At 44.0% G+C, this 23,486-nt stretch overlaps 1 protein-coding gene across 6 annotated transcripts in view; it reads left to right on the top strand.

Annotated features, from left to right (window-relative positions):
* Positions 1-23,486, top strand: part of nlrc5 (NLR family, CARD domain containing 5) — a 218,189-nt gene that overhangs the window by 174,607 nt on the left and 20,096 nt on the right. For 5 of the 6 annotated variants that reach the window (XM_072279467.1, XM_072279466.1, XM_072279465.1 and 2 more), the window contains 9 exons: positions 781-870; positions 1,332-1,415; positions 6,884-6,967; positions 7,691-7,774; positions 11,478-11,561; positions 13,844-13,927; positions 15,452-15,535; positions 16,328-16,411; positions 22,951-23,034. In XM_072279467.1, coding sequence (XP_072135568.1) covers positions 781-870; positions 1,332-1,415; positions 6,884-6,967; positions 7,691-7,774; positions 11,478-11,561; positions 13,844-13,927; positions 15,452-15,535; positions 16,328-16,411; positions 22,951-23,034 — 762 coding nt within the window. The remainder of the gene's footprint in view (positions 1-780; positions 871-1,331; positions 1,416-6,883; positions 6,968-7,690; positions 7,775-11,477; positions 11,562-13,843; positions 13,928-15,451; positions 15,536-16,327; positions 16,412-22,950; positions 23,035-23,486) is intronic. The other variant, XM_072279468.1, reaches the window with a different exon arrangement.

Raw genomic sequence — 23,486 nt, 5'->3', positions numbered from 1 at the left:
AATGTGCTGGTCCTGTTGTTCCCTCGTTCTCCTCAATGTGCTGGTCCTGGCGTTCCCTCATTCCCCTCTATGTACTGGTCCTGTTGTTCCCTCGATTCCCTCAATGTACTGGTCCCGTTGTTCCTTCGTTCCCCTCAATCTGCTGGTCCTGTTGTTCCCTTGTTCCCCTCAATGTACTGGTCCCGTTGTTCCCTCATTCCCCTCTATGTACTGGTCCTGTTGTTCCCTCGCTTCCCTCAATCTGCTGGTCCTGTTGTTCCCTCGTTCCCCTCAATCTGCTGGTCCTGTTGTTCCCTCGCTTCCCTCAATCTGTTGGTCCTGTTGTTCCCTTGTTCCCCTCAATGTGCTGGTCCTGTTGTTCCCTTGTTCCCCTCAATGTGCTGGTCCTGTTGTTCCCTTGTTCCCCTCAATCTGTTGGTCCTGTTGTTCCCTTGTTCCCCTCAATGTGCTGGACCTGGTGTTCCCTCGCTCCCCTCAACATTATGTTGCTGGAGTTCCCAAACTCCCCTCAACACTACAGAGCCTTGGTTTTGTGCTACCTTCAACATTGCACCTTTCCCTCAACACCAGTGTAGATATCAGTGTCAGTAACCAGACTCTGGCGCCTGCTTTCCCTCATCCCCTTCACATCCCATGAAAAAGAGGCCTGTCTCTGACTGATGATTAACTCCGTGAAGCCAATAGCCTATTAGTCTTGGCTCCACTCAGTTCGGACGCAGACTCTGTCAGTCATGTTAGCCGTTGCCATAAGGTAGTAGCTCATTACTTTTGCTCTTTCAGCTTGCCTGGAATAACTGCAGCTGTGAGCTTGATGGAGACTAGCGTTTTGGCAAGAGGACTCAGTGACTGCAGCCACCTGGAAGAGATGAAGTGAGTGAAATGTCGCCGTGCTTTTTCCTGATAGCAGCATTGGCATACAAGCTACAACATACTTGTGGAAATCTTGCCAGTATGCAGATGGAATTGGTTTGCAAAGTGTAATGAAAATAAGAGTTCAGAATATCATCACGCTGCACTTGTTGAACACTGATACCCACATTCAGTACAGATAAGGAAATCAAAATCTGAAAATAATTGTTTTTCTTTAACAAGTCAGAGCAGAGGAACATTTCAGGATTGGAAAGATAGGATAAATGGAACAGGGTGCAAGAAAGGGGACAGGACAACGGTGGGAGTAAAGTGTTATGAGCATAAGGGTAGGTGAGAGAGATGGACCATGTCTGGCCCGCAGCATAGTGAAGAGCTTGTTTCTGTGACTCTAACATAATTAAAATGTTAAAAAAAAGGCAAACTAAACCTTCACAAATCCCATTCTCTTTATTTCTATGCAGTTTGGAGTCCTTGCTGCTCAGAGACAGTGGAACACAGTTGTTGGCTGAAGGGATACCAAGAATGAAATGCTTGAAAAAATTAAAGTGAGTTCTCTCAGGATTGTGTTCAAAATTGCCAGACAGATTTCATAGGATGCAAGTAACTGGACAGGAAACTGAAACGTGCCCAAACTGACGGGTACCCAAATTCCTGACCTACTGAACAAACTTTTAATGAGTTCCATGGTAATCAATCTCCATCCATCACAGCCATTCCTCTGTAACACACAAGGTGTACTGCTGGTCATCTGGTCATTTCAGACATTGCCAGGGCTGTTGGTTGCAGTGACAGGGTGGACAAATCATGAAGCTTGAGTTGCAAATGGACACTGTGGAGAAACAACTCAAAATTCAAAGTAAATGTATTACCAATGTACATATACTACCCTAAGATCCATTTTCTTGCAGGCATTCACAGTAGAGCAAAGAAATAGAATAATGTCAATATTTAAGTGGAATTTGGATAGCAACACGCATGGGATTGGTATGTAGGACTATGGTCCGGATTCAGATTGATGGGACTAAGCAGAGTAATAGTTTAGCACAGACTAGTTGGGCCAAAGGGCCTGTTTCTGTGCCGTGGTGTTCTATGACTCTAAAAACTACACACAAATGGAGACTGACAAACAACTAATGTGCAAATGCAAAAATAATTAAGTAAATAAATGATATTGAGAACATGAGTTGTAGAGTATTTGAAAGTGAGTCCATAGGTTGTGGAATCAGTTCAATGTTGAGGTGAGTGAAATTATCTCACCTCTGACTGACGAGCCTGATGGTTGAAAGGTAATAACTGTTCCTGAACCAGGAAATGTGGGACCTGAGGCTCCTGTACCTCCTGCTTGATGGTAGCAGTGAAAAGAGAGCATGGTGGTGATCCTTGGTCATGGATGCTGCTTTCCTGAGGCAGTGCTCTTTGCAAGTGTGATCAGTAGTGGAGAGGGCTTTTCCTGTGATGGACCTTACAGGTGGAGAACACTCGGACTCTCCCTTCAGCCCTGTAACTAACCCTTGAACAAGTTATCTATCTGGTATTAAAGTTACATTGGATACCACATCCACCACCCTCTCTGAGGGGGAATGCAATATCCTTTTGCCCTAAGATATGGGTTCCTAATCCCTCCTTTTGTTCTGAAATTTATGATTATTTATTACCAACACCTTCTCACTCAATAGATATTTGTTAGCGTAGGGTGAAAGGTTACCACGGTTAGGTGGAAAGTGGAGTTGAGGACAACAATGACCGTTCTCAATGGCATAGCAGGTTTGAGCGGCTGAATTGTCCACTCCCACCCCTGCTCCTAATTTGTGTGCTGAGCCTTATCATCTAACTTGGAGGGTTTATCCATTCCGGTGATGTTCCATCTAAAATGCATTTCTGCCTTAAAATAGAAACGTCGAAACATAGAAAATAGGTGCGGGAGTAGGCCATTCGGCCCTTCGAGCCTGCACCGCCTTTCAGTATGATCATGGCTGATCATCCAACTCAGAACCTCTACCTGCCTTCTCTCCATACCTCCTGATCCCTTCAGCCACAAGGGCCATATCTAACTCCCTCTTAAATATAGCCAATGAACTGGCCTCAACTGTTTCCTGTGGCAGAGAATTCCACAGATTCACCACCCTCTGTGTGAAGAAGTTTTTCCTCATCTCGGTCCTAAAAGGCTTCCCCTTTATCCTCAAACTGTGACCCCTTGTTCTGGACTTCCCCAACATCGGGAACAATCTTCCTGCATCTAGCCTGTCCAATCCCTTTAGAATTTTATACATTTCAATAAGATCCCCCCTCAATCTTCTAAATTCCAATGAGTATAAGCCTAGTCGATCCAGTCTTTCATCATATGAAAGTCCTGCCATCCCAGGAATCAATCTGGTGAGCCTTCTTTGTACTCCCTCTATGGCAAGAATGTCTTTCCTCAGATTAGCCAACCAAAACTGCACACAATCCTCCAGGTGTGGTCTCACCAAGGCCTTGTACAACTGCAGTAGTACCTCCCTGCTCCGGTACTCGAATCCTCTTGCTATGAATGCCAGCATACCATTTGCCTTTTTCACCGCCTGCTGTACCTGCATGCCACTTTCAATGACTGATGTATAATGACACCCAGGTCTCGTTGCACCTCCCCTTTTCCTAATCAGCCACCATTCAGATAATAATCCGTTTTCCTGTTCTTGCCACCAAAGTGGATAACCTCACATTTGTCCACATTAAATTGCATCTGCCATGAATTTGCTCACTCACCTAACCTATCCAAGTCACCCTGCATCCTCTTAGCATCCTCCTCACAGCTAACATTGCCGCCCAGCTTCGTGTCATCTGCAAACTTGGAGATGCTGCATTTAATTCCCTCATCTAAGTCATTAATATATATTGTAAACAACTGGGGTCCCAGCACTGAGCCTTACGGTACCCCACTAGTCACTGCCTGCCATTCTGAAAAGGTCCCGTTTACTCCCACTCTTTGCTTCCTGTCTGCCAACCAATTCTCTATCCACATCAATACCATACCCCCAATACCTTGTGCTTTAAGTTTGCACACTAATCTCCTGTGTGGGACCTTGTCAAAAGCCTTTTGAAAATCCAAATATACCACATGCACTGGTTCTCCCCTATCCACTCTACTAATTACATCCTCAAAAATTCTATGAGATTCGTCAGACATGATTTTCATTTCACAAATCCATGCTGACTTTGTCCGATGATTTCACCGCTTTCCAAATCTGCTGTTATCACATCTTTGATAACTGACTCTAGCATTTTCCCCACCACCAATGTCAGGCTAACCGGTCTATAATTCCCCGGTTCCTCTCTCAATCCTTTTTTAAAAAACGGGGTTACATTAGCCACCCTCCAGTCCTCAGGAACTAGTCCAGAATCTAAAGAGTTTTGAAAAAGTATCACTAATGCATCCACTATTCCTTGGGCTACTTCCTTAAGCACTCTGGGATGCAGACCATCTGGCCCTGGGGATTTATCTGCCTTTAATCCCTTCAATTTACCTAGACCACTTCTCTACTAACGTGTATTTCCCTCAGTTCCTCCATCTTACTCGACCCTCGGTCCCCTACTATTTCCGGAAGATTATTTATGTCCTCCTTAGTGAAGACAGAACCAAAGTAGTTATTCAATTGGTCTGCCATGTCCTTGTTCCCCATGATTAATTCATCTGTTTCTGACTGTAAGGGACCTACATTTGTCTTAACCAATCTTTTTCTTTTCACATATCTATAAAAGCTGTTACAGTCAGTTTTTATGTTCCCTGCCAGCTTTCTCTCATAATCTTTTTTCCCTTTCCTAATTAAGCCCTTTGTCCTCCTCTGCTGGACTCTGAATTTCTCCCAGTCCTCAGGTGTGCTGCTTTTTCTGGCTAATTTGTATGTTTCTTCTTTGGAATTGATACTATCCCTAATTTCCCTTGTCAGCCACGGGTGCACTACCTTCCCTGGTTTATTCTTTTGCCAAACTGGGATGAACAATAGTTGTAGTTCACCCATGCGATCTTTAAATGCTTGCCATTGCATATCCACCGTCAACCCTTTAAGTATCGTTTGCCAGTCTATCTTAGCTAATCCACGTCTCATACCTTCAAAGTTACCCTTCTTTAAGTTCAGAACATTTGTTTCTGAATTAATTATGTCACTCTCCATCTTAATGAAGAATTCCACCATTGGGTCACTGTTACCCAAGGGGCCTGGCACGACAAGATTGCTAAATAACCCTTCCTCATGGCTCAATACCCAATCTAGAACAGCCTGCTCTCTAGCTGGTTCCTCGACATGTTGGTTCAAAAAACCATCCCACATATATTCCAAGAAATCCTCTTCCTCAGCACCCTTACCAATTTGGTTCACCCAATCTGTATGTAGATTGAAGTCACCCATTATAACTGCTGTTCCTTTATTGCACGCATTTCTAATTTCCTGTTTAATGCCATCCCCAACCTGACTACTATTGTTAGGTAGACTGTACACAACTCCCACCAGCATTTTCTGCCCCTTAGTGTTATGCAACTCTGCCCATATCGATTCCACATCCTCCCAGCTAATGTTCTTCCTTTCTATTGCATTAATCTCCTCTCTAACCGGTAATGCTACCCCACCTCCTTTACTTTCATGTCTATCTCTCCTGAATATTGAATATCCCTGAATGTTGAGCTCCCATCCTTGGTCACCCTGGAGCCATATCTCCATGATCCCAATTATATCATATTCATTAATAACAAACTGCACTTTTAATTCATCCACCTTGTTACGAATGCTCCTTGCATTGACACACAAAGCCTTCAGGCTTGCTTTTACAACGCTCTTAGACCTTATACAATTATGTTGAAAAGTGGCCCTTTTTGATTTTCACTCTGGATTTGCCTGCCTGCCACTTTTACTTTTCACCCTACTACTTTTTGCTTCTACCCTCATTTTACACCCCTCTGTCTCTTTGCACGTTCCCATCCCCCACCACATTAGTTTAAATCCTCCTGAACAACAGGAGCAAACGCTCCCCCTAGGACATTGGTTCCAGTCCAGGCCAGGTGCAGACCGTCCTTTTTGTACCGGTCCCACCTCCTCCAGAACTGGTTCCAATGCCCCAGAAATTTGAATCCCTCCCCCTTGCACCATTTTTCAAACCACATATCCATCTGAAATATCCTCTTAATTCTACTCTGACCAGCACGTGGCACTGGTAGTAATCCAGAGATTATTACCTTTGTGGTCCAACTTTTTAGTTTATCTCCTAACTCCCTAAATTCACCCTGTAGGACCTCATCCCGTTTTTTACCTATATCGTTGGTACCTATGTGCACCAAGACCACTGGCTGTTCACCCTCCCACTCCAGAATGTCCTGCAGCCGCTCAGAGACATCCTTGACCCTTGCACCAGGGAGGCAACATACCCTCCTGGAGTCTCGTTTGCAGCCGCAGAAACGTCTATCTATTCCCCTTACAATCGAATCCCCTATCACTATAGCTCTCCCACTCCCTTTCCTTCCCTCCTGTGCTGCAGAGCCACCCATGGATAGATAGATAACATCTCCTTTCAGATTTGATGAGTTGCAGTACTGGTGTTAGCTAAGCACAAGAGACTGAGTGCCCAGTGTAACTTTTGGGTTTTCCATCTCTGAGTCAGAAGATCCTGGGTTCAAGTCCTATCTTGAGCACATGGTAGAGGCATAAAGATCATGCAACTCAGAAACAGGCCCTTTGGCCCATCACATCACTACTGACCATTAAGAATCCGTTTCAACGAATCCCATTAACCAGCCATTGGTCAGCATCCTTGCCCATCCTGGTGATTCATGTATTCATTAATATATTCCTTAAAGTTGTGAAGATACCTGATTCCACCATGTCCTCAGGCTAGGCCAGAAGAGGGGCCTCGAAGCCTGTCAGTACTTGTCTCTGTCAGGATCCTCACAGCCTCCTCTGCTCCAAGGAAAACTCAAATGCTTTCCATGCCTTGCTTGTACCTTCCAGTATTTTGTAACCATTTAAATCCTCCCCTTTACTTCCTTTAGTCTGAAGTCTAACTTCATTGGTCGCAAAGGGGCAGTGGAACTGGCAGACAGTCTGAAATTGAGCACTATGATTGTAGAAATCAAGTAAGTACAAAACTGCCTTGAACCTAGCCAAGTATACTCCATCTTATTTAATTAACTTCGAGCATAGGCTTGCACATAACTGTATCTTGTTCCCCGGAGCAAGGAGGGGTAGAATCCAGGTGGAAACGCCTGCAGAGTGCTGCAGGTCCGCTGCACTGCGATGGGTGAATGTAAAGTATTCCACTGCTCTCTGTCGAAGAAGGGAAAGGGAATTTCCACCACCCTCCACCCATCTGGGGTCCTGGTTAATACTTATCACTGAACCTGTGGGATCTTACCTTGGTCTGACTGGTTCCCACTGTTCCTGTATTACATTACCTGTAGGTCATTAGTTATCAAGTGCACTGTTTGGGGCATTGCAAAAATCTGTTTACTCTGAAGTCCAGTTATTTCATTGTGTGGATGACGAGTAAATACCAGTTCTTCCATGAAAACAAATTCTCCCCAAGTGTTGAAAAACAGACAAAAACATTTCGTATAATTGGATTAGTGGCTTGATACTGACGTGGCAGTACACGCTGCCTACCTAATGAAGTGAATCCAGCCAGCCTGGTATGAATATAATCTCCATGATGCCAAAAGCACACCACCTCGTCAAAAACCACAACAGCAGAAGTGAAACATGCACTTTATCATCTTAGTTTTGCACTGTGACTAGGTTAATTCCTGGTTTGTGGGAGTGCTGTGTTAATGTATAAATGCATTTGTCTGCTTCCCATCCAGTTTGTGTGACAACAGTATAGAGGACGTGGGAGCAATGAAACTGGCTGATGTCCTACACGGTTTGAAGAGTTTGAAGATACTGAAGTAAGTGGCTGCATTATGATCCTCTCTTTCTACCAGCTCTTGCCCCATTGCTTAGTTGTTGCACATAGTGTGCTGGGCCAAGCCTCCAAGAAGTTTCATCAGCAGTCGGCGTGAGCTGAGTAGTTTCCCTTGTCATTCTGTGTTTAGCCTCTGTCAGCATTGTCTTGTCCTCGGTGAGGAGTGTGGGTTGGAAAATCACCCAATTCCCACATTCTGTGTGGGTGTTAAATCAGGCAGAATTGTAGTGAGCTGTGATGCTCTCTACATACGCTGTCCAAGCTCAGATGAAGAATAGGCTCCACTCGTAGCTTTTGCGACCGAGGTTCCCCATCAGAAGCCAGCACAGGAAACAGGAAAGTCGGGGCTCATTCATTCCAAGTGTTAAGCCTTGTTTTCATGGGATATGTAAGTGTGCTCTGGGGAGCCCTGCGGCTCTTATGGAAATAATGCAACACAAGCAGATCCTTCACCCCATTGAACTTGTATTGGCAGCTCTGTATAAAGATAATCAGGATTTGCCGCACATACAGTGAAATGCATCAAATCAAATCTGTGAGATTTGTGCTGGGCAGCCCGCAAGTGGCCGCCATGCCTTCAGCGCCAACATAGCAGGCCGAGAACTCAGTAGCCCGAGCCCCAACCATATATTTTTGGAATGTGGGAAAAATCCAGAGGATTTGAAGGACACCACACGGTCACAGGGAGAACGTACAAACTCCTTACAGGCAGTGGTGGAAATTGAACGCCAGTTGGTGATGGTTGGTGCTGTAATGGCGTTATGCTGTTCGCTAAGCTTCAGCTATCCATCTGATTGCTGATTGGAACAGTGCAACTCTCAGCAGGACGCCATTAGAATTGCTCAGTCAGTCGAGTGAGGAACTTGATAAAGGCATCCTTTGCGGAGATGAGGCCTTGGGGCGGGGGGCAGAGTAGCCATGGTCACATTGAATTGTGATCCAGTTGGTCTACTCCTGATCCTGTTCACTTGTATTCTTGTGGAGAGACTGTAGCCTTGTGGTGGATTGAAGTGTACCTCCTCAACGCAGGCTATCTGGATTTAAGCACGGTGTGCAGTTGTTCTGGTTTAAGTCATTCTGAGCAGCTTAGGAATCTAAACTGTCCAGTGTCAGGCTCTATATAACTGCTGACTTGTGCCCCCAATCCAGTTCCTTTTAACTTCAGGTCCTGCACTCTACTCGAAGCAGAACAGCTTAGGAGGTGGAGACACAAGAGGCTACAGGTGCTGGAATCAGGAGCAAAAAACAATCTGATGGAGGGACATAGTGGGTCAAGCAACACGTCACAGCCATGATGTAGGGTTTCAGTTCCTTCCCAGGCCCCCTATCAGCCCCTCTCATGGATGCTGCTCAGCCTACTGAGTTCCTCCAGCTGATGGTGTCTGCACAATGGTCATGGATTCACGGTGCCCACCTGATCATTCACACTGGCATGTGCCAACAGGTGCAGGGAATGGGAAGGTGAATTGGTATTGCGGTTGGATGGGGGAGAGATATTTTGTGGAGAAGGTTTTATTCTTCAACCAACTGATGTGTCCTTGAGAGGGAGAATATGGAACTTGTAAGCAAGGATTTGTGACCTTGATGCAGGAATTCTAACCAATTTTGTTTTTGGAAAGTTTTCCTGAAACAATCTGAAAGGTGAATAAATTAATTTGATTTCAGTGGTTCATCTCAAAGGTTCATTTAATATCAGAGAATGTATACAGGAAACAGCCTGAAATTTGTACTCTTCACAGACACCCACAAAACAAATGACCCCATAGAATGAATGATAGAACATTGAAGCTCCAAAGCCCCCCAGTCCCACCACCCTTTGCACAAGGAGAAGAAAAAGCATCAACCACCCCATGGGCACCAGCAGAAGCATTGACCCCCATGCAAGTAACAGCAAAAGCCCCTGAAGAGATATTTTGTTTACAGCAAGTTATTTAACTTCAGCGTTTTTCATAAAGAATCCAAACAACTGTCGTCAGCATCAAAATCACATCCAGACAGTTCCAGGTGTTCAGCAAAGGTTGAGATGAGGACTCCAGCTACATTCCATGAATATCATCCAGTTATTTATTGCCTGGAGTTTTTCCCCCAAGGAATTCGAGCTGCCTGAATCAAAGAGTTAAGAACTTCAAGAAATGTCTTGAACCACCAAAAAGTTTTCATATTTCAGCCTGTGCATCTGTGGGAAGAAAAAACTGTCAACTCTTCAGGAGAAATCCCTGCATCAGATTACTTGTTTTTCCAGATTCCAGCATCTGCAGTCTCTAATGCTCCTCACTCAGTCTTAAATTGCAGCCTTATACTTGAAGAGCTATACAGAGGATTGATACTGCAAACACATCTGAATGTCATGTCACTGTTTGCATAATAAACTCTTGGTCAGCCTGGAGAAAAGTGGACAGTATCCCTTTTAAACCCCTGAGGCAGCCAAAACCAATCACATGTGCAAAGTTTGTCAGTCAGACCTCACCACCCAGGACATGTTCTCTTCCTAGTATTACCATTAGACACAAGGTGCAGGAGCCAGAGGACTCAGCTTTTTTCTCCATTGCCGTCAGATTTCTAAACAGGTTAAGAACTACCTCACTATTCCTCTTTAGATATTCTATAAATGTTCCTCTATAGCTTATAGTAACTTGCCATACCTGCATTGCTACCACAAAACAAGTTTCATGACTTGTGTCAGTAACAATAAACCTGATTCTGATTCGTCCTGCTAGCTTTGGGAGCTCAGGATAAGAGCAGGTCATTGGCCCTGGGTTCTGTTCTGACTTACAATTAGGGTTTCTAGATATCACTTTCCAACATTGCCCTCAGTAATCTTGTCCTAATTTTTCCTGCTATGGAGTTCTTCATCGCAAGAAGTAGTTTCTGTCATCTCCTTTAATCATCCCAACTGTTTCAAATTAAATTACTTCTTAAAACTCTGTTGTTAGGTTCTAATGTTTTAATCCAAGGTTCTTTCAGAAGTCAGCAAAGAGACACAAAACATATAGCTCATGATTGTTTTATTAAGTGTTGAGAAAACAAAGGAAAACGAGAATGGGCAGTAACAGGAGCAGAAGCTAGTAGCAGATAGCTAAGAGACTAAGATGGTGCTACCTTATGGTCAGATATTTTTATACCCATGGATAAAGAAAATTTCCATTCAAATTTGTATATAAGAGTCAGCCAATGAGAAAGCTCTTATTCAAATAACGCAGCACTGAGACAAGCTTCCAGAATTACAGCAGTGTAGCCACTAGGGGGACTAGATGATAAAACAAAAAAAACTTCACATTATCTTAAAAGTTTCAATTCCCAATCAGTTTATCTGATCAACCGGTCTAGTAAATACCCCAGGCCCCACTATTACTTCAGTCACTGCACACTGCCAACACTTTAAAGCAATTTTTATAATGCTGTTTACATTGCAGTTACATGCTGATATTTATACACATTTTTAGTCCATATCCATACTTTAACCTCTAACTTTACTTTTCATATACAGTAATTCTTTATTTGTAAATGAATGTTGTTTTTGTTGCACGCTGTGCCAACGACCACAACAAATTCCTAGTATATGTAAATATATTTGGAGAATAAAGTTGATCTTTGATCCCTAATGAAGGAAGCTTTACATTTGGCAAGGTGCAGTCATTGGACTCTTTTCTGCTCCCCCCGCCCCCCCCCCCCGCCCTCCCAAACAGTGTGACGCAAAACAACATCACAGCGACCGGTGGACAGAGACTGGCAGAAGCTCTCCGACTGTGCCCATCGATGGAAGAGGTTCAGTAAGTGCACTGCATTGTCACATTGATTGGTCACAGTGTGGACTAACATAGTCTGTTTGCCTTGAAGAGTGAAATGTCAGTATCATGTTGCCTTCTCCTGAGCTTTATGCTCGACAGGGGTTTGGATGATATTCTGCATCATTCCAGAAGGCTGCAGTCTCAGCCAAGGGTCAGTTGCAGAAGGCAGTCAGTTCTTTTCTGCTCACATATTCATTGCACCAGATGCTGACTTGGGCAGATGCAGGAAGGATGTTAATGAAGGGACAGTGAAATTGGATTGATATTAAATTTAAATAGACTGCATAACACTGATAAAGGGGGTGTTGGATCCTGACGTTTCTGTAATCCAAAGGTTCTTTGGAAGTCAAGCATGAGATATAAAACTTGTTGCTTCCGATTGTTTTATTAAGTGTCACAAGAGCAGAGAGCGAACAAGGAAGTGGAGCCAAGAGAACAAAGGGAAAATAGACCAAGGAAAATGTAGTTGTGGTCGTCTCATACGCAGTCCGGGGTTAACAAAAACTCCAGTGAGAGCAATTAACCTGTATTGTTCTCACTGGTCATCTCAGCCAGATTCATGCAGCCTGATACCTGCTACTGAAAACCAAGATCTTTCTGAAGTAACTGCGCTATAATTACTGGAAAATTCTCTGGACAATTCCATGTATGTAGGTGATTATATAAAGATGCAAGTGAGCATTGGAAAATTAAAATACAAGGATGATAGAGGTTCTACACCCCAATCCAACAGAGGGCTACTTCAGAAAGCCACCTCTACCCATGAAGCCTTCTAAAATTGATTACCAAGTGCCTTTCAGAAAGGCCAGGGCTCCAGTGCCTTTGTCGGACAGTCACTATTAGAAGCTAGTCCTCTGAGATTTTGTTCTGCACGGAGGCTGGACACCCAAACCCCGCCACCCCTGCCACTGCATCCTCGGACCAAATGAGAAGGAGCACCCACGATTCGGGCCTCATGTCCCCATCCTTTGGCCGCTGATATCCAAAGTGCAGGAGGCATGCAGAAGGTAGCCTCCTCCGCAGGTGGGTGTGCCAGGGTCTACAGGAAGGGGTCGGTGCCTCCGTGCTGAGTACTTAGGACTCTCAGTCCATGTTGGCCCCAGCGGGAGTGGCCCGATCAATCCTTATTACCCATTAGCCTCAAACCTTATCTTTTGCTCTTTACCTGCTGGAAGGTTAAATTATAGCCATTAGTTAATGAACCTGCATACCACTGGGATGTGGGGTGAATCCTGAGCACATGGTGCAACTCCACGTGTCAGAGGGAGAACATGCAAACTTCACCCAATGTTGGCATCGAACCTGTGAGCAACAGCACTAACTGCTGTGCCCAGATATTGAGAGCACCAATTTGGCAATTCTGGCTGTTGATTTGCTGTTCTCCACTGAGCCTCCCATTGAAGGCCAAGGCACAGTCTGCAGAGTTGTCCAGCTCTGTATCTGCTCAGCTGACCAAATGAGGGAGAGGGGAGATTCAGGAGCAGGGGAAGGGAACCGCTGGTGTGCCCTCCTTCTGAAAGGGAAGCCCCATCGGCACTGCGCTAAAGGTGCTTCCATCTCCTTCTCTTGTCTAGTTGGTGGGCTGGTGTTGGTGTGAGGGATTGCATCCCATTAGTAGCAGGCTGAGCAACTTCCTCCAGACATGGTCAGACTAGACAATTCCAACTGGGAATCTACCTGAATGCTATCATGGACGTGATGGAACCAGGGACAATGAACAGTTGGTAACAAATGCTTCGGAAAATCAAAACCCCACCTCGGTAGAATCGAGATATTAGGAAAAGCCCTGAAGAGAACAAGTACGATGAGCTTGGCAGTCCCCTCAGTACAAAACCCTGCCTGCCCATTAAATCAGCAGGTAGGACGCACAAAGTGAAAATCCAAGATCTCTCTGCTCTGGCTCTGCTCCTTCAGAATTGGATCCATGATCTTACAAACCATACTGTACCTTGAAAAAAATGAACTATTAATTCTTCTTCAACGTTTTGGATCTTGGGTTTGATTTGAGAGGAAATATCCCACACACTGTCGAAAGGAAAGTTTTTGCCTCTTATCCCTGAAAATTTGTCATGTCCTAAAGTTTATCCTTAAGATATAAAAACTTAGTTTGCTCCTATTAAAGTCAAATCACTCAAGAATTGTGAAGCACTTTCTTAGGTTTAAAGCTAAACTAGACGCATCTTATCTTGCTGTACTGATATAACTCTTTTCCTATATATGGATGTTGAATGCTGATTGCACATCTTTTTTACGCAAATATATAGTTTGTCGGGGAACAAGTTCGGTGACGAAACTGCAAAGAAGTTCGCCAAAGCCCTTCCAGAGATGCATTGTTTAAAGATTGTGAAGTAAGTGTTGCGTTCACTGTGTGCCTGTTTACTGTAACTAATATCAGCATTGCTGATGCAGCTTACTAAGATTCAGAATGTTTCTCGCTAAGGAGATGTAATGAGCTGAATGAGTATGGCGTGTTTTCATGATTCACTACATTCTGTAGCCTAGATTTTATATCCAGAGCAAGTCTCAACAGTGCAGTGGAGCAGTGTGAGTGAAGGCAAGGCTGTCATCTGACCCAACATCTGGATCCACATGTGAGATTAATTTTAGACCTTGAAATTAGAGACCAGTACTGGGCTGTAACTAAATCCATGATTCCGCCCAAACCTGTTCAAATTCAAGTTTATTGTTATTTCATTGTGCATATATACAACCAAACCAAACAACGTTCCTCTGGACCACAGTGCACCTACAAAACATGCATCACAAACAGCACATAAAACAAAGTATTACCACAAGTAAGTTAATGAAATATAATTCATAGTGCAATTGGTGTTCAGCACAGGTAAACAGTAAGCAGCTTGTTGTCTTAGTGACGAGACCTCAGTGGTGGCAGGGTATTCATTAGTCTCACAGCCTGAGGGAAAAAGCTGTTACCCAGTCTGGCAGTTCTAGTCCTGATGCTTCCTGATGGTAATGGGTCAAAGAGATTGTGGGATGGGTGGTAGGGATCCTCAACCGTGCTTTGTATACTGTCTGTTTGGGCTTAGCTGAAGTCGATAGCTTAAAGTGAGAAAATAATAACCAAACAGCAAAATTCTTGAGACTTTAGAAACTTAAAATAAAGACCACAACACAAAGGAACAGAATTAGGCTACTCAGCCCACTGAGTCTGTTGTACCAGTCCATCATGGCTGATTTTTAAAAATCTCTCTCAAGCCCATTCTCCTGCTTTCTCCTCATAACCTTTGATGTCCTCTCTAATCGAGAACCTATCACCTTAAGTATATCCAATGACTTGGCCTCCACAGCCATCTGTGGCAGTGAATTCCACAGATTCGCCTTCTGGCCAAAGAAATTCCTTCTCTGTACTATAGGGAAGTTCTTGTATTTGGAGGTTATGCCCTCTGTTCCTAGCAATCCCCACTATAGGAAGCATCCTCTTCATGTCCACTCTATCTAGATCTTTCAATATTCGATAGGTTTCAGTTAGATCCTCCTTCATTTTTCTAAACTCCAGCCATCAAACGCTCCTCATATGTTGATCCTTTCATTCATGGGATCATTCTTGTGAACCTCCTCTGGACTCTCTCCAATGCCAGCATATCTTCCCTTAAATAAGGGGCCCAGAACTGCTCACAATACTCCAAGTGAGGCCTGACAAATGCCTTATAAAGTTTCAGCATTACATCCTTGCTTTTATATTCTGTTCCTCTCAAAATGAATGCTAACACTGATTTTGGCATAAAAACACTGACTACTGGAAATGCTTTACAGGCCAAGCAGCTGCTGTGCAGAGAGAAGCAACGTTACTCTTTCTGGCCAATAACTTTCCGTTATATATAATGACCTAATCTCTCTACCTCCCTGTTCAGCCTTCACTGCTGTGGCATTGGCACGGATGGTGGATTAAGCCTAGCACAGGGCCTGGTGTTCTGTCCGACCCTCAGAGAAATAAGGTGAGGAATTCCTTCTCTTGTTAATGGCGTCTAAGCTGGTTGGTGCCACTTCTATGTTAAGAATGAAGAGTTGCCTATTGGAAACTTGCTATTTTTGTACAGAGATCCTGAATGCTAAGTGTTATGATTGACTCATTTGTCACTGAGGCAGAAATAGCAATCTTTGAAGAATAAAAGGGAAAATACACAATTTCTCTGCTGAAAACAAGTAGGTTTCTATTGAGAAAATCCAACCAGTTCATCAATATGGTGGTAATTTGTAATTGTAACAAATATGTTACAATTAACTGCACTCAGAAGTGAGTCAGTAAGCACAATTAAAGATATTCTTCCAGTTCTTTGGCCGGTAGATCATTATGTGCTGTGATTTCCCTTTACTCCTGATCATCCCCTCCTCCCTTAGAACCAATCTTTAGAAATACTGTATGTCGTATCAGTGATTATGATCTCATCAGCTCTGGCCAACACTTTGGTGGAGTTTCATAGATGCTGAGCAATAGATGGATGTGTAAGGGCAGATCAACAAAGGTTTTGTTGAAGAATGGGGCTTTAAGAAACATCTGAAAGTACAACCAGGATAGCTGGAGGCATGGCTGTCAATAATGGATTGATTAAAAGACCAGAATGAGAGGAGCACAAATATCTTACTGGATGGAGATTACAGGGATAAAGGGAAGTTGGGACCATATAGAAAAGGAATTCATGTTGGCTTGAATGTTACTGCAGGTCTGATTGTGCCCTGTTGGTACTAAATACTGTTGTATTCCGTGTCTGTTTCCTTTCTCCCTGCAGCCTAGCTGAAAATGACATTGGGACTGAAGGAGTGATGGAGCTTGCTCTGGCACTGCAAAGCTTGAAGTCTTTAAAGAAGCTGAGGCAAGTATTCCTGCCCAATATAGACGAGATTGAGTAGAATGCCTTATAGTGATCAGTGTGGCTGCAGTTTATCGTGACTTCACTTTCAATCCACACTCCAGAACCTAAGCTTCAAAAGTTTTGAAATAGTGTGTTCAATAAGAATGTTCTGTGTTCCAACCCAGCATCAAGTTCCCATGTCACTTTTGGTGGGATTCACAAATTTAATTTTTTGAAAGAAGAGGTGAAGTGGCTAGTCTTTATAATGGTTCTATTGCCACCACTCTAGATTTTTGCTTTAATAGCTTAATTCCCCAGTTGTCATGATGGGATTATTCTAGTTACATAACCACTGTGTGACTGTACTTAAATATAGTGCACTAATATACAGTATTCGCACAGCAAATTATGAAAAATTATAGCTCTTTTACTACAAATCTGACGGACTGGGCCAGTTGAAAATTTCAACACAGAAATGTTTAACACAAATATTAGTAGTAATTAATATGTTTGAAAATGTCAAGGTTAAGATGCCCAAGATATCTGTCTGTCATGCTTCAGCGATTGACAAAGTTGACTGTGTCAGAAACCTGTGGTTCAAGATTCTATCTATAAGCATGAGGAGAAAGATACAGGCTGACCCCACTGAATAGAGTACCAAGAGACTGCAGTCTCATGGTCCATGTCGTTCTTCGAAGAATCATTTAACCCAAGTCCTTGTCTGCCCTCACATCTGGACATGAGAATTGCCTTGGCATTAATTCAATGAAGAGCAATCAACAACACCACCAAACAAATTATTAGTCGTCTGTGGGAGTTCACTGGGCCAGGCTGAGTTGCCGAGCTTCCTCCAATAGGAACATGACTACATTTTATAAGTACATCATTGGTCATTAAGCACTTTAGGATGTGCTGAGATAGTGAAGGGTGCCTCGGGAATCCAGAGTAACACACACAAAATGCTATAGCAACACAGAAGTTACATCAGGACTGGAAAGGAGCACCACCTCATTTCTCCTTCTCCCATCAACCGCTCTCCTTTCCTACCAGAATACCTCTTCGTCGGCATTTTACCTTTACCACCCGTCACTTCCCAGCTTCTCACCTCATTTCTTTTCCTCCACGCCCACTTACCTTCCCCCTCAACTGGCTTCACCTATCACCTACCGGCTTACACTCCAACCCTTCCCTTCAGCTTCTTACTCTGGCTTCTTCCCTCTTCCTTTCCAATCCTAATGAAAGGTCTTGGCCCGAAACAGCTGCCTGACCTGTTGAGTTTCTCCAGCAGTCAGTCTTACTTCAGCGGTGGACAAGCTGTTGGAGAAGATCCTGAGAGGCAGGATTTATGAGCATTTGGAGAGACATAATCTGATTAGGGATAGTCAGCATGGCTTTGTCAAGGGCAGGTCATGCCTTGTGAGCCTGATTGAACTCTTAGAGGATGTAACAAAACACATTGATGAAGGTAGAGCAGTGGATGTAGTGTGTAGGGATTTCAGTAAGGCACTTGATAAGGTTCCCTGTGCAAGGCTCATTCAGAAAGTAATGAGGCATGGGATCCAAGGAGACCTTGCTTTGTGGATCCAGAATTGGCTTGCCCACAGAAGGCAAAGAGTGGTTGTAGACGGGTCATATTGCGCATGAAGGTCGGTGACCGGTGGTATGCCTCAGAGATTTGTTCTGGGACCCTTGCTGTTTGTGATTTTTATAAATGACTTGGATGAGGAAGTAGAGGGATGGGTTAGTAAGTTTGCTGATGACACAAAAGTTGGGGGTGTTCTGGATAGTCTGGAGGGACATCGATAGGATGCAGAACTGGGCTGAGAAGTGGCAAATGGTGTTCAACCCAGATACATGTTGTGAATGTAGATTTAGCGGAGACGTTTTTACCAGCCTTGTACCAGGGGGGGTTAGAAAGTGAGAAGAAGGGGTGTAGTGAATCAGAAGGAAGTAAGGGAGTTGAGTTAGATTTATCATTAGCAAGGAAGGATTTTGTACAGGCACAAGAACGAGATGAGAAGCTGATGGTTTTGGCGGAGACAGCTCTCTCTGAAGCAGCATTAAAAAGGGAGCCATTGGGCTATTATGTGAAGGAGGGAGTACTAAGGAGGAAATGGAGACCAAGTACCATGCCCGCAGATGAGGAATGGGGGGTGGTGCCGAAAATTTATGGGATGAGAATTTTAACCTGGCCCACAAGATACCCCTCGGTGGACATTTTGGGGTGAGGAAGACAGTCGATAGAATCATGAAAGAGTTTTACTGGCTGCACAGGAGGAAGAATGCTGTTGACTATTGTAGACGTGAGCTAACACAGTTACAGGCTATTGATATGCTAACGGCTTGCCACAATAGGCAAGCAGACCTATTCGGTGTTATCACGAAAATTAATGAGGCTAGGGTGCCACCTGATAAGGGGAAAACCCATTTTAAAAAGATAAGTATGGTGACGACCAGATGGGAGATCTCTATTGTTTTGGCCAGCTTTGCTGATAAGGTCTCTCCCTTAACCCCCGAACAGAGCGACCCACTGAGGAAGCTAATTAACCGGCACGCACACGTATGCCCGGATGTCCCGAGGCGATACAAAGAGCTGGGACATGGTGTTGTTGTCACATCAGGTCAGCCTAGTAAGCAACACCCCTATAGGATGATTAATTCAGTGACAAAAGGGCTAAAGAACGCAGAAGCGTATACTGACAATTTAGTGGTCTGGAGTGACACGTGAGAGGGGCACATTGTGGCAGTAGAGGAGCTGCTTAAAAAGCTGTTTGAAGCCAGCCTGACAGTGAACCTTGCAAAAAGTGAATTCGGCCACGCCAAGGTCACTTATCTGGGGTATGTGGTAGGACAGGGGCAGCTGGCACCGATGCAGGCTAAGGTGCAGGCTATCTCTGAAGTCCCCACCCCGACAGACAAGAGAGCCCTGAGAAGGTTCTTGGGGATGGTGGGGTACTATCGGAAGTTTTGCACAAACTTTGTGGATATTACCCTCCCTCTTACTAAGCTCCTGCAAAAGAATGTGAAGTTTGTGCGGGATGACCCTTGTTATATTTGTCCAGGACAGAAACCACTGAGAAGTTACACTGATCACAACCCAGTAGTGTTTTTGGCCTCTATGAAGTTTCCTAAGTTGGAGCCTGGTCTTAGAGGATATTAAAATAACACATATAAAAGGAATGGAAAGGTGATTGCTGACTGTCTGTCAAGGTGTTGAAAACTTAAAGTTCTCTGTATTAGCCAAATAGCTGATGACCCTGTATATTAGTGTGTATCTAATAATGTACATGCCTATAACTTTTACCCCAGTAAAAATCCTTTGAAGGATAGGGGTGTGACGAAAAACCAAGTTATCAGAAGATTGATGCTAATGAGAGAGATAAGTGAGACAATGGAGAAACACTCAAAATGTTAATGAGAGAGGAGAGAGAGATAACGGAAAGAGACACCAGTCCGAGTATTGACAGACCGATTGCTTTGAACCTGAATTGTTTGAAGTTTGACGGACAGGCGATACCCCAGCAGGGGGATAAAAAGAACAGGTTCGCTAAGGCAAGACACATCATGAGATCACGAGGTAACGAGACCCTGGAAAAGCGGTGTGCCCCCACAAGTTGGTGAGAGTTTGGAGGTCTGGTTGTGGGAACCGACCATAGACGCACAGGGTGAAATGTATGATTGGCGGGAACCTGGTGTGTGTGCCCGCCCTTGCCTGGGTGCCGGGTTCACCGCGGAAGAACGGTCGTATCTGGAACGGAGGGGTCACAGTCAGTGACCACAGAAGACGTTAAAAAGGGTTCGCCGGAAAGCTAACTGCGAAGAACAAAGGTCTGTCTGAATCAGATTTGCATATTATCTCTCTCTCTCCCCAACGGCACAACAGCGATTACTGCGAACTGTCCTAAGCTGAACTGAACTCTGTGTCACTTGAGACTGATCATTTTACCCCTAGACTGCGATAGAGCTTGTTTGATTCCTATTACCCTAGTTCTGTGTACATGCGTGTTTTATCATTGCTAATCTGTTGCATTCATATCCTCACGATTAGAGTACTGTGTTACTTATTTCTTCAATAAAACTTTCTTAGTTCCAGTAATCCAGACTCCAACTAAGTGGTCCATTTCTGCTGATTTGGTAACCCAGTTACGGGGTACGTAACAGTGTGAAGTGGTTTATTTCGGTAGATCAAATTTGAAGACAGAATATTATATTAATGGTAATTCTCTTGGCAGTGTGGAGGATCAGCAAGATCTTAGGGTCCAAGTTTATAGGACAATCAAAACTGCTGCACAGTTTGACAGTGTTGTTAAGAAGGCGTATGGTGCGTTAGACTTCATCAATTGTGGGATTGAGTTCAAGAGCCGTGAGGTAATGTTACAGCGATATAAGACCTTGGTCAGACCCCACTTGGAGTACTGTGTTCAGTTCTGGTCACCTCATTACAGGAAGGATGTGGATACTATAGGGAGAGTGCAGAGGAGATTTACAAGAATGTTGCCTGAATTGGGGAGCATGCCTTATGAGGATAAGTTGAGTGAACTTGGCCTCTTCTCCTTAGAGCAACAGAGTATGAAAGGTGACCTGATAGAGGAGTATAAGATGATGAGGGGCATTGATCATGTGGATAGCCAGAGGCTTTTTCCCAGAGCTGAAATGACTAACATGAGAGGGCATAGATTTAAGGTGCTTGGAAAGAGGTACCGAGGGGATGTCGGGGTAAGTTTTTCACACAGAGAGTGGTGGGTGTATGGAATGCACTGCTGGCGATGGTGGTGGAGGCAGATACAATTGGGTCTTTAAGAGACTCCTGGATAGGTACATGGAGCTTAGAAGAATAGAGGGCTATGCGCTATTGGAAATTCTAGGCAGTTTCATGGTCGGCACAACATTATGGGCCAAAGGGCCTGTAATGTGTTGTAGAATAGATTTTCTGTGTTTCCAGCATTCTGTGTGTGTTGCTGTGGATTTCCAGCATTTGTAGAATCCCCTGTGCCACAGAAATACACTTTATTCTTTCATTGAAGTCAAGACACAGCTGGACCATGATCTGGTTAAATGGCTGCACAGTTTGAAAGAGCTGAATAGCCAACATCTTTTTTCCACTAGAGCACAAATTGATCTTGCAGTAGCAATAACAGAGCAAGATATGTTAGGAACACTAACATCTTGTGCAGATCACTGAATGAGTTCTTTGCTGATGTGGTAACCAATGAACCAAATTGAGCTTCATGAGCAGACTATTTCTGGCTAACCACTTCTCTGTACCATTTATACCCAACCCCTAGTACCTTCTTCCTGACGGGTTCCTCAGAAACCAGTCTTTAAGCTACCTGACTGAGGTTAGAAGAGTTTACACCTGAGGCAGGATGTGGTGAGCCCCTGATCACTTGTCTGTTTTCACACGGACCGTTGCTTTGAGCTAGCTTGCTGTGAAATCCTGTTTCTCCTCCGTATTGAGCTGGGACAGAGAGTAAATGGGAGCACAGCCTATTTCTCAGTTGGTGACTCCCTAACCAGTTAGCTCATTAGGAGCGTTTCACTAGGAAGATCGATCACCAAAGCTGCGTGTGGAAAGAGGCAGTCTTCAATTTGTCAAAATCTGCTTTGGACCTCAGTGGCTGGTTCCCTGGAGGTGCCAGTGAGTCCTCAATGAAAGGTACAGAAAGTGAACTCTCATTGGAAAATTGGAGGGTTCAGTGCCTAATAATGTGGCTGGGACTTGGATCTCATCTCACGTACTGCAGGATATTGGTGATGTTATGTTGGTCTGGTCTCTTAGGCTGGAGAATTGGCTCTATTGGGACTCATTCCCTTTCTGTACCAGTTGGTGGATCTGTGAATAAGAAATTACCTGCAGGATAAATCATCTCAACCTACAGATTTAGGAAGGTGCAGCAGTTTCCAATTGCAAACCCTTTAAGGGACATAGAATAGGGGAAGAAACCACAATTATTTCTCTTTCTGTTTCATCCCCTAATAGTCCTCACAAAACTCAAGTCTCAAGTTAAAGAAAGTGCACTGTAATGTGAAACATATGCTAATATATGATCAAAAGTATTAAAAGCAATTAGCAGTAAATTGTTTTTAAAGTTTCATTAATGCACATTTGTTGCGCTGGGAATCAAAAAGGTTTTTAATATTCCCAACTCCCTGTGTGACAGGTAGCGAAGTGTCCTTTTCTACTTTGGTGCAAGGAAGACCTATGTTCCACTTCTGGTCTGTGTTTAGGTAGATGTTACTGAATTAAGTGATTGTAGAGGCCACTTACCAACGGACCGCAGAGAGGGTAAGGATTGCTTGCTTGCCTGCTCTTGAAGACTAAGGTGAGGGAGGCTATCACAACCTGCTGATTTTTGGATTGTTAGAAGAGTCACACCTGAAGAACATTTGCTTAGAAAATGTACCAACGTGGTTGGGGTAGTGATGAAGGTGAAGATTTGAGCAATGATGAGAGAACCTAGAGAACATGCTCCCTGTCCAGAAGGAGCAACCAGAATCCATTGTCAGGGGATGTTTTCTGAGCGCTGGGATCTACTAACATGTGTGTTCTTCTCTTCCAGCCTTCAGCTGAACAGGATAGACAACAGCATGGCTAAAGAGCTTGCAGCCGGCCTTCTCTTTTGTCCCACTATTGAGGAAGTCATGTAAGTGTTAAATTTCTGAAATGCCAAGTGCCTGTGTGCCTGCTGGCAGCTGCATATATAAATTAAAGTGAAGCTTAGGCTTAATACAGTGGTCATGGTTTTCATCAATAATATCAAGCTGGCTGGCACTTTTAGAGTTAACCGCAGGAAGGATTGTTTTAGCCGAATCTGTCCCGCCACTCACCCTCCTCAAAAAATAAATTCACAATTTTTACTTCTGTTTAGAAAGAACCATTAAGTGTCACTAAAAATACTGAAGAGCTTCCTTTGTTTTCTGAGTCTGAAAGTGGAGCAGACAACACAGCCGTTTAAGCTGTTTAGCTCACTGATGCGGAAGCGTGAACACCCGGCTTGCATAAGCAAAGTCAATGACTTCAAAGATGTTCATATATATGAACAGTATGCAAGGCTGTTTCGCAATACACGTGACAATAATAACGTACGGCTCATCC

Source organism: Mobula birostris, chromosome 15 (assembly GCF_030028105.1).
Source record: "Mobula birostris isolate sMobBir1 chromosome 15, sMobBir1.hap1, whole genome shotgun sequence".
NCBI classification, from domain to species: Eukaryota; Metazoa; Chordata; class Chondrichthyes; order Myliobatiformes; family Myliobatidae; genus Mobula; species Mobula birostris.
Note: the sequence above shows the minus strand (reverse complement) of the source record. Positions and strands in the feature narration are given on the sequence as shown.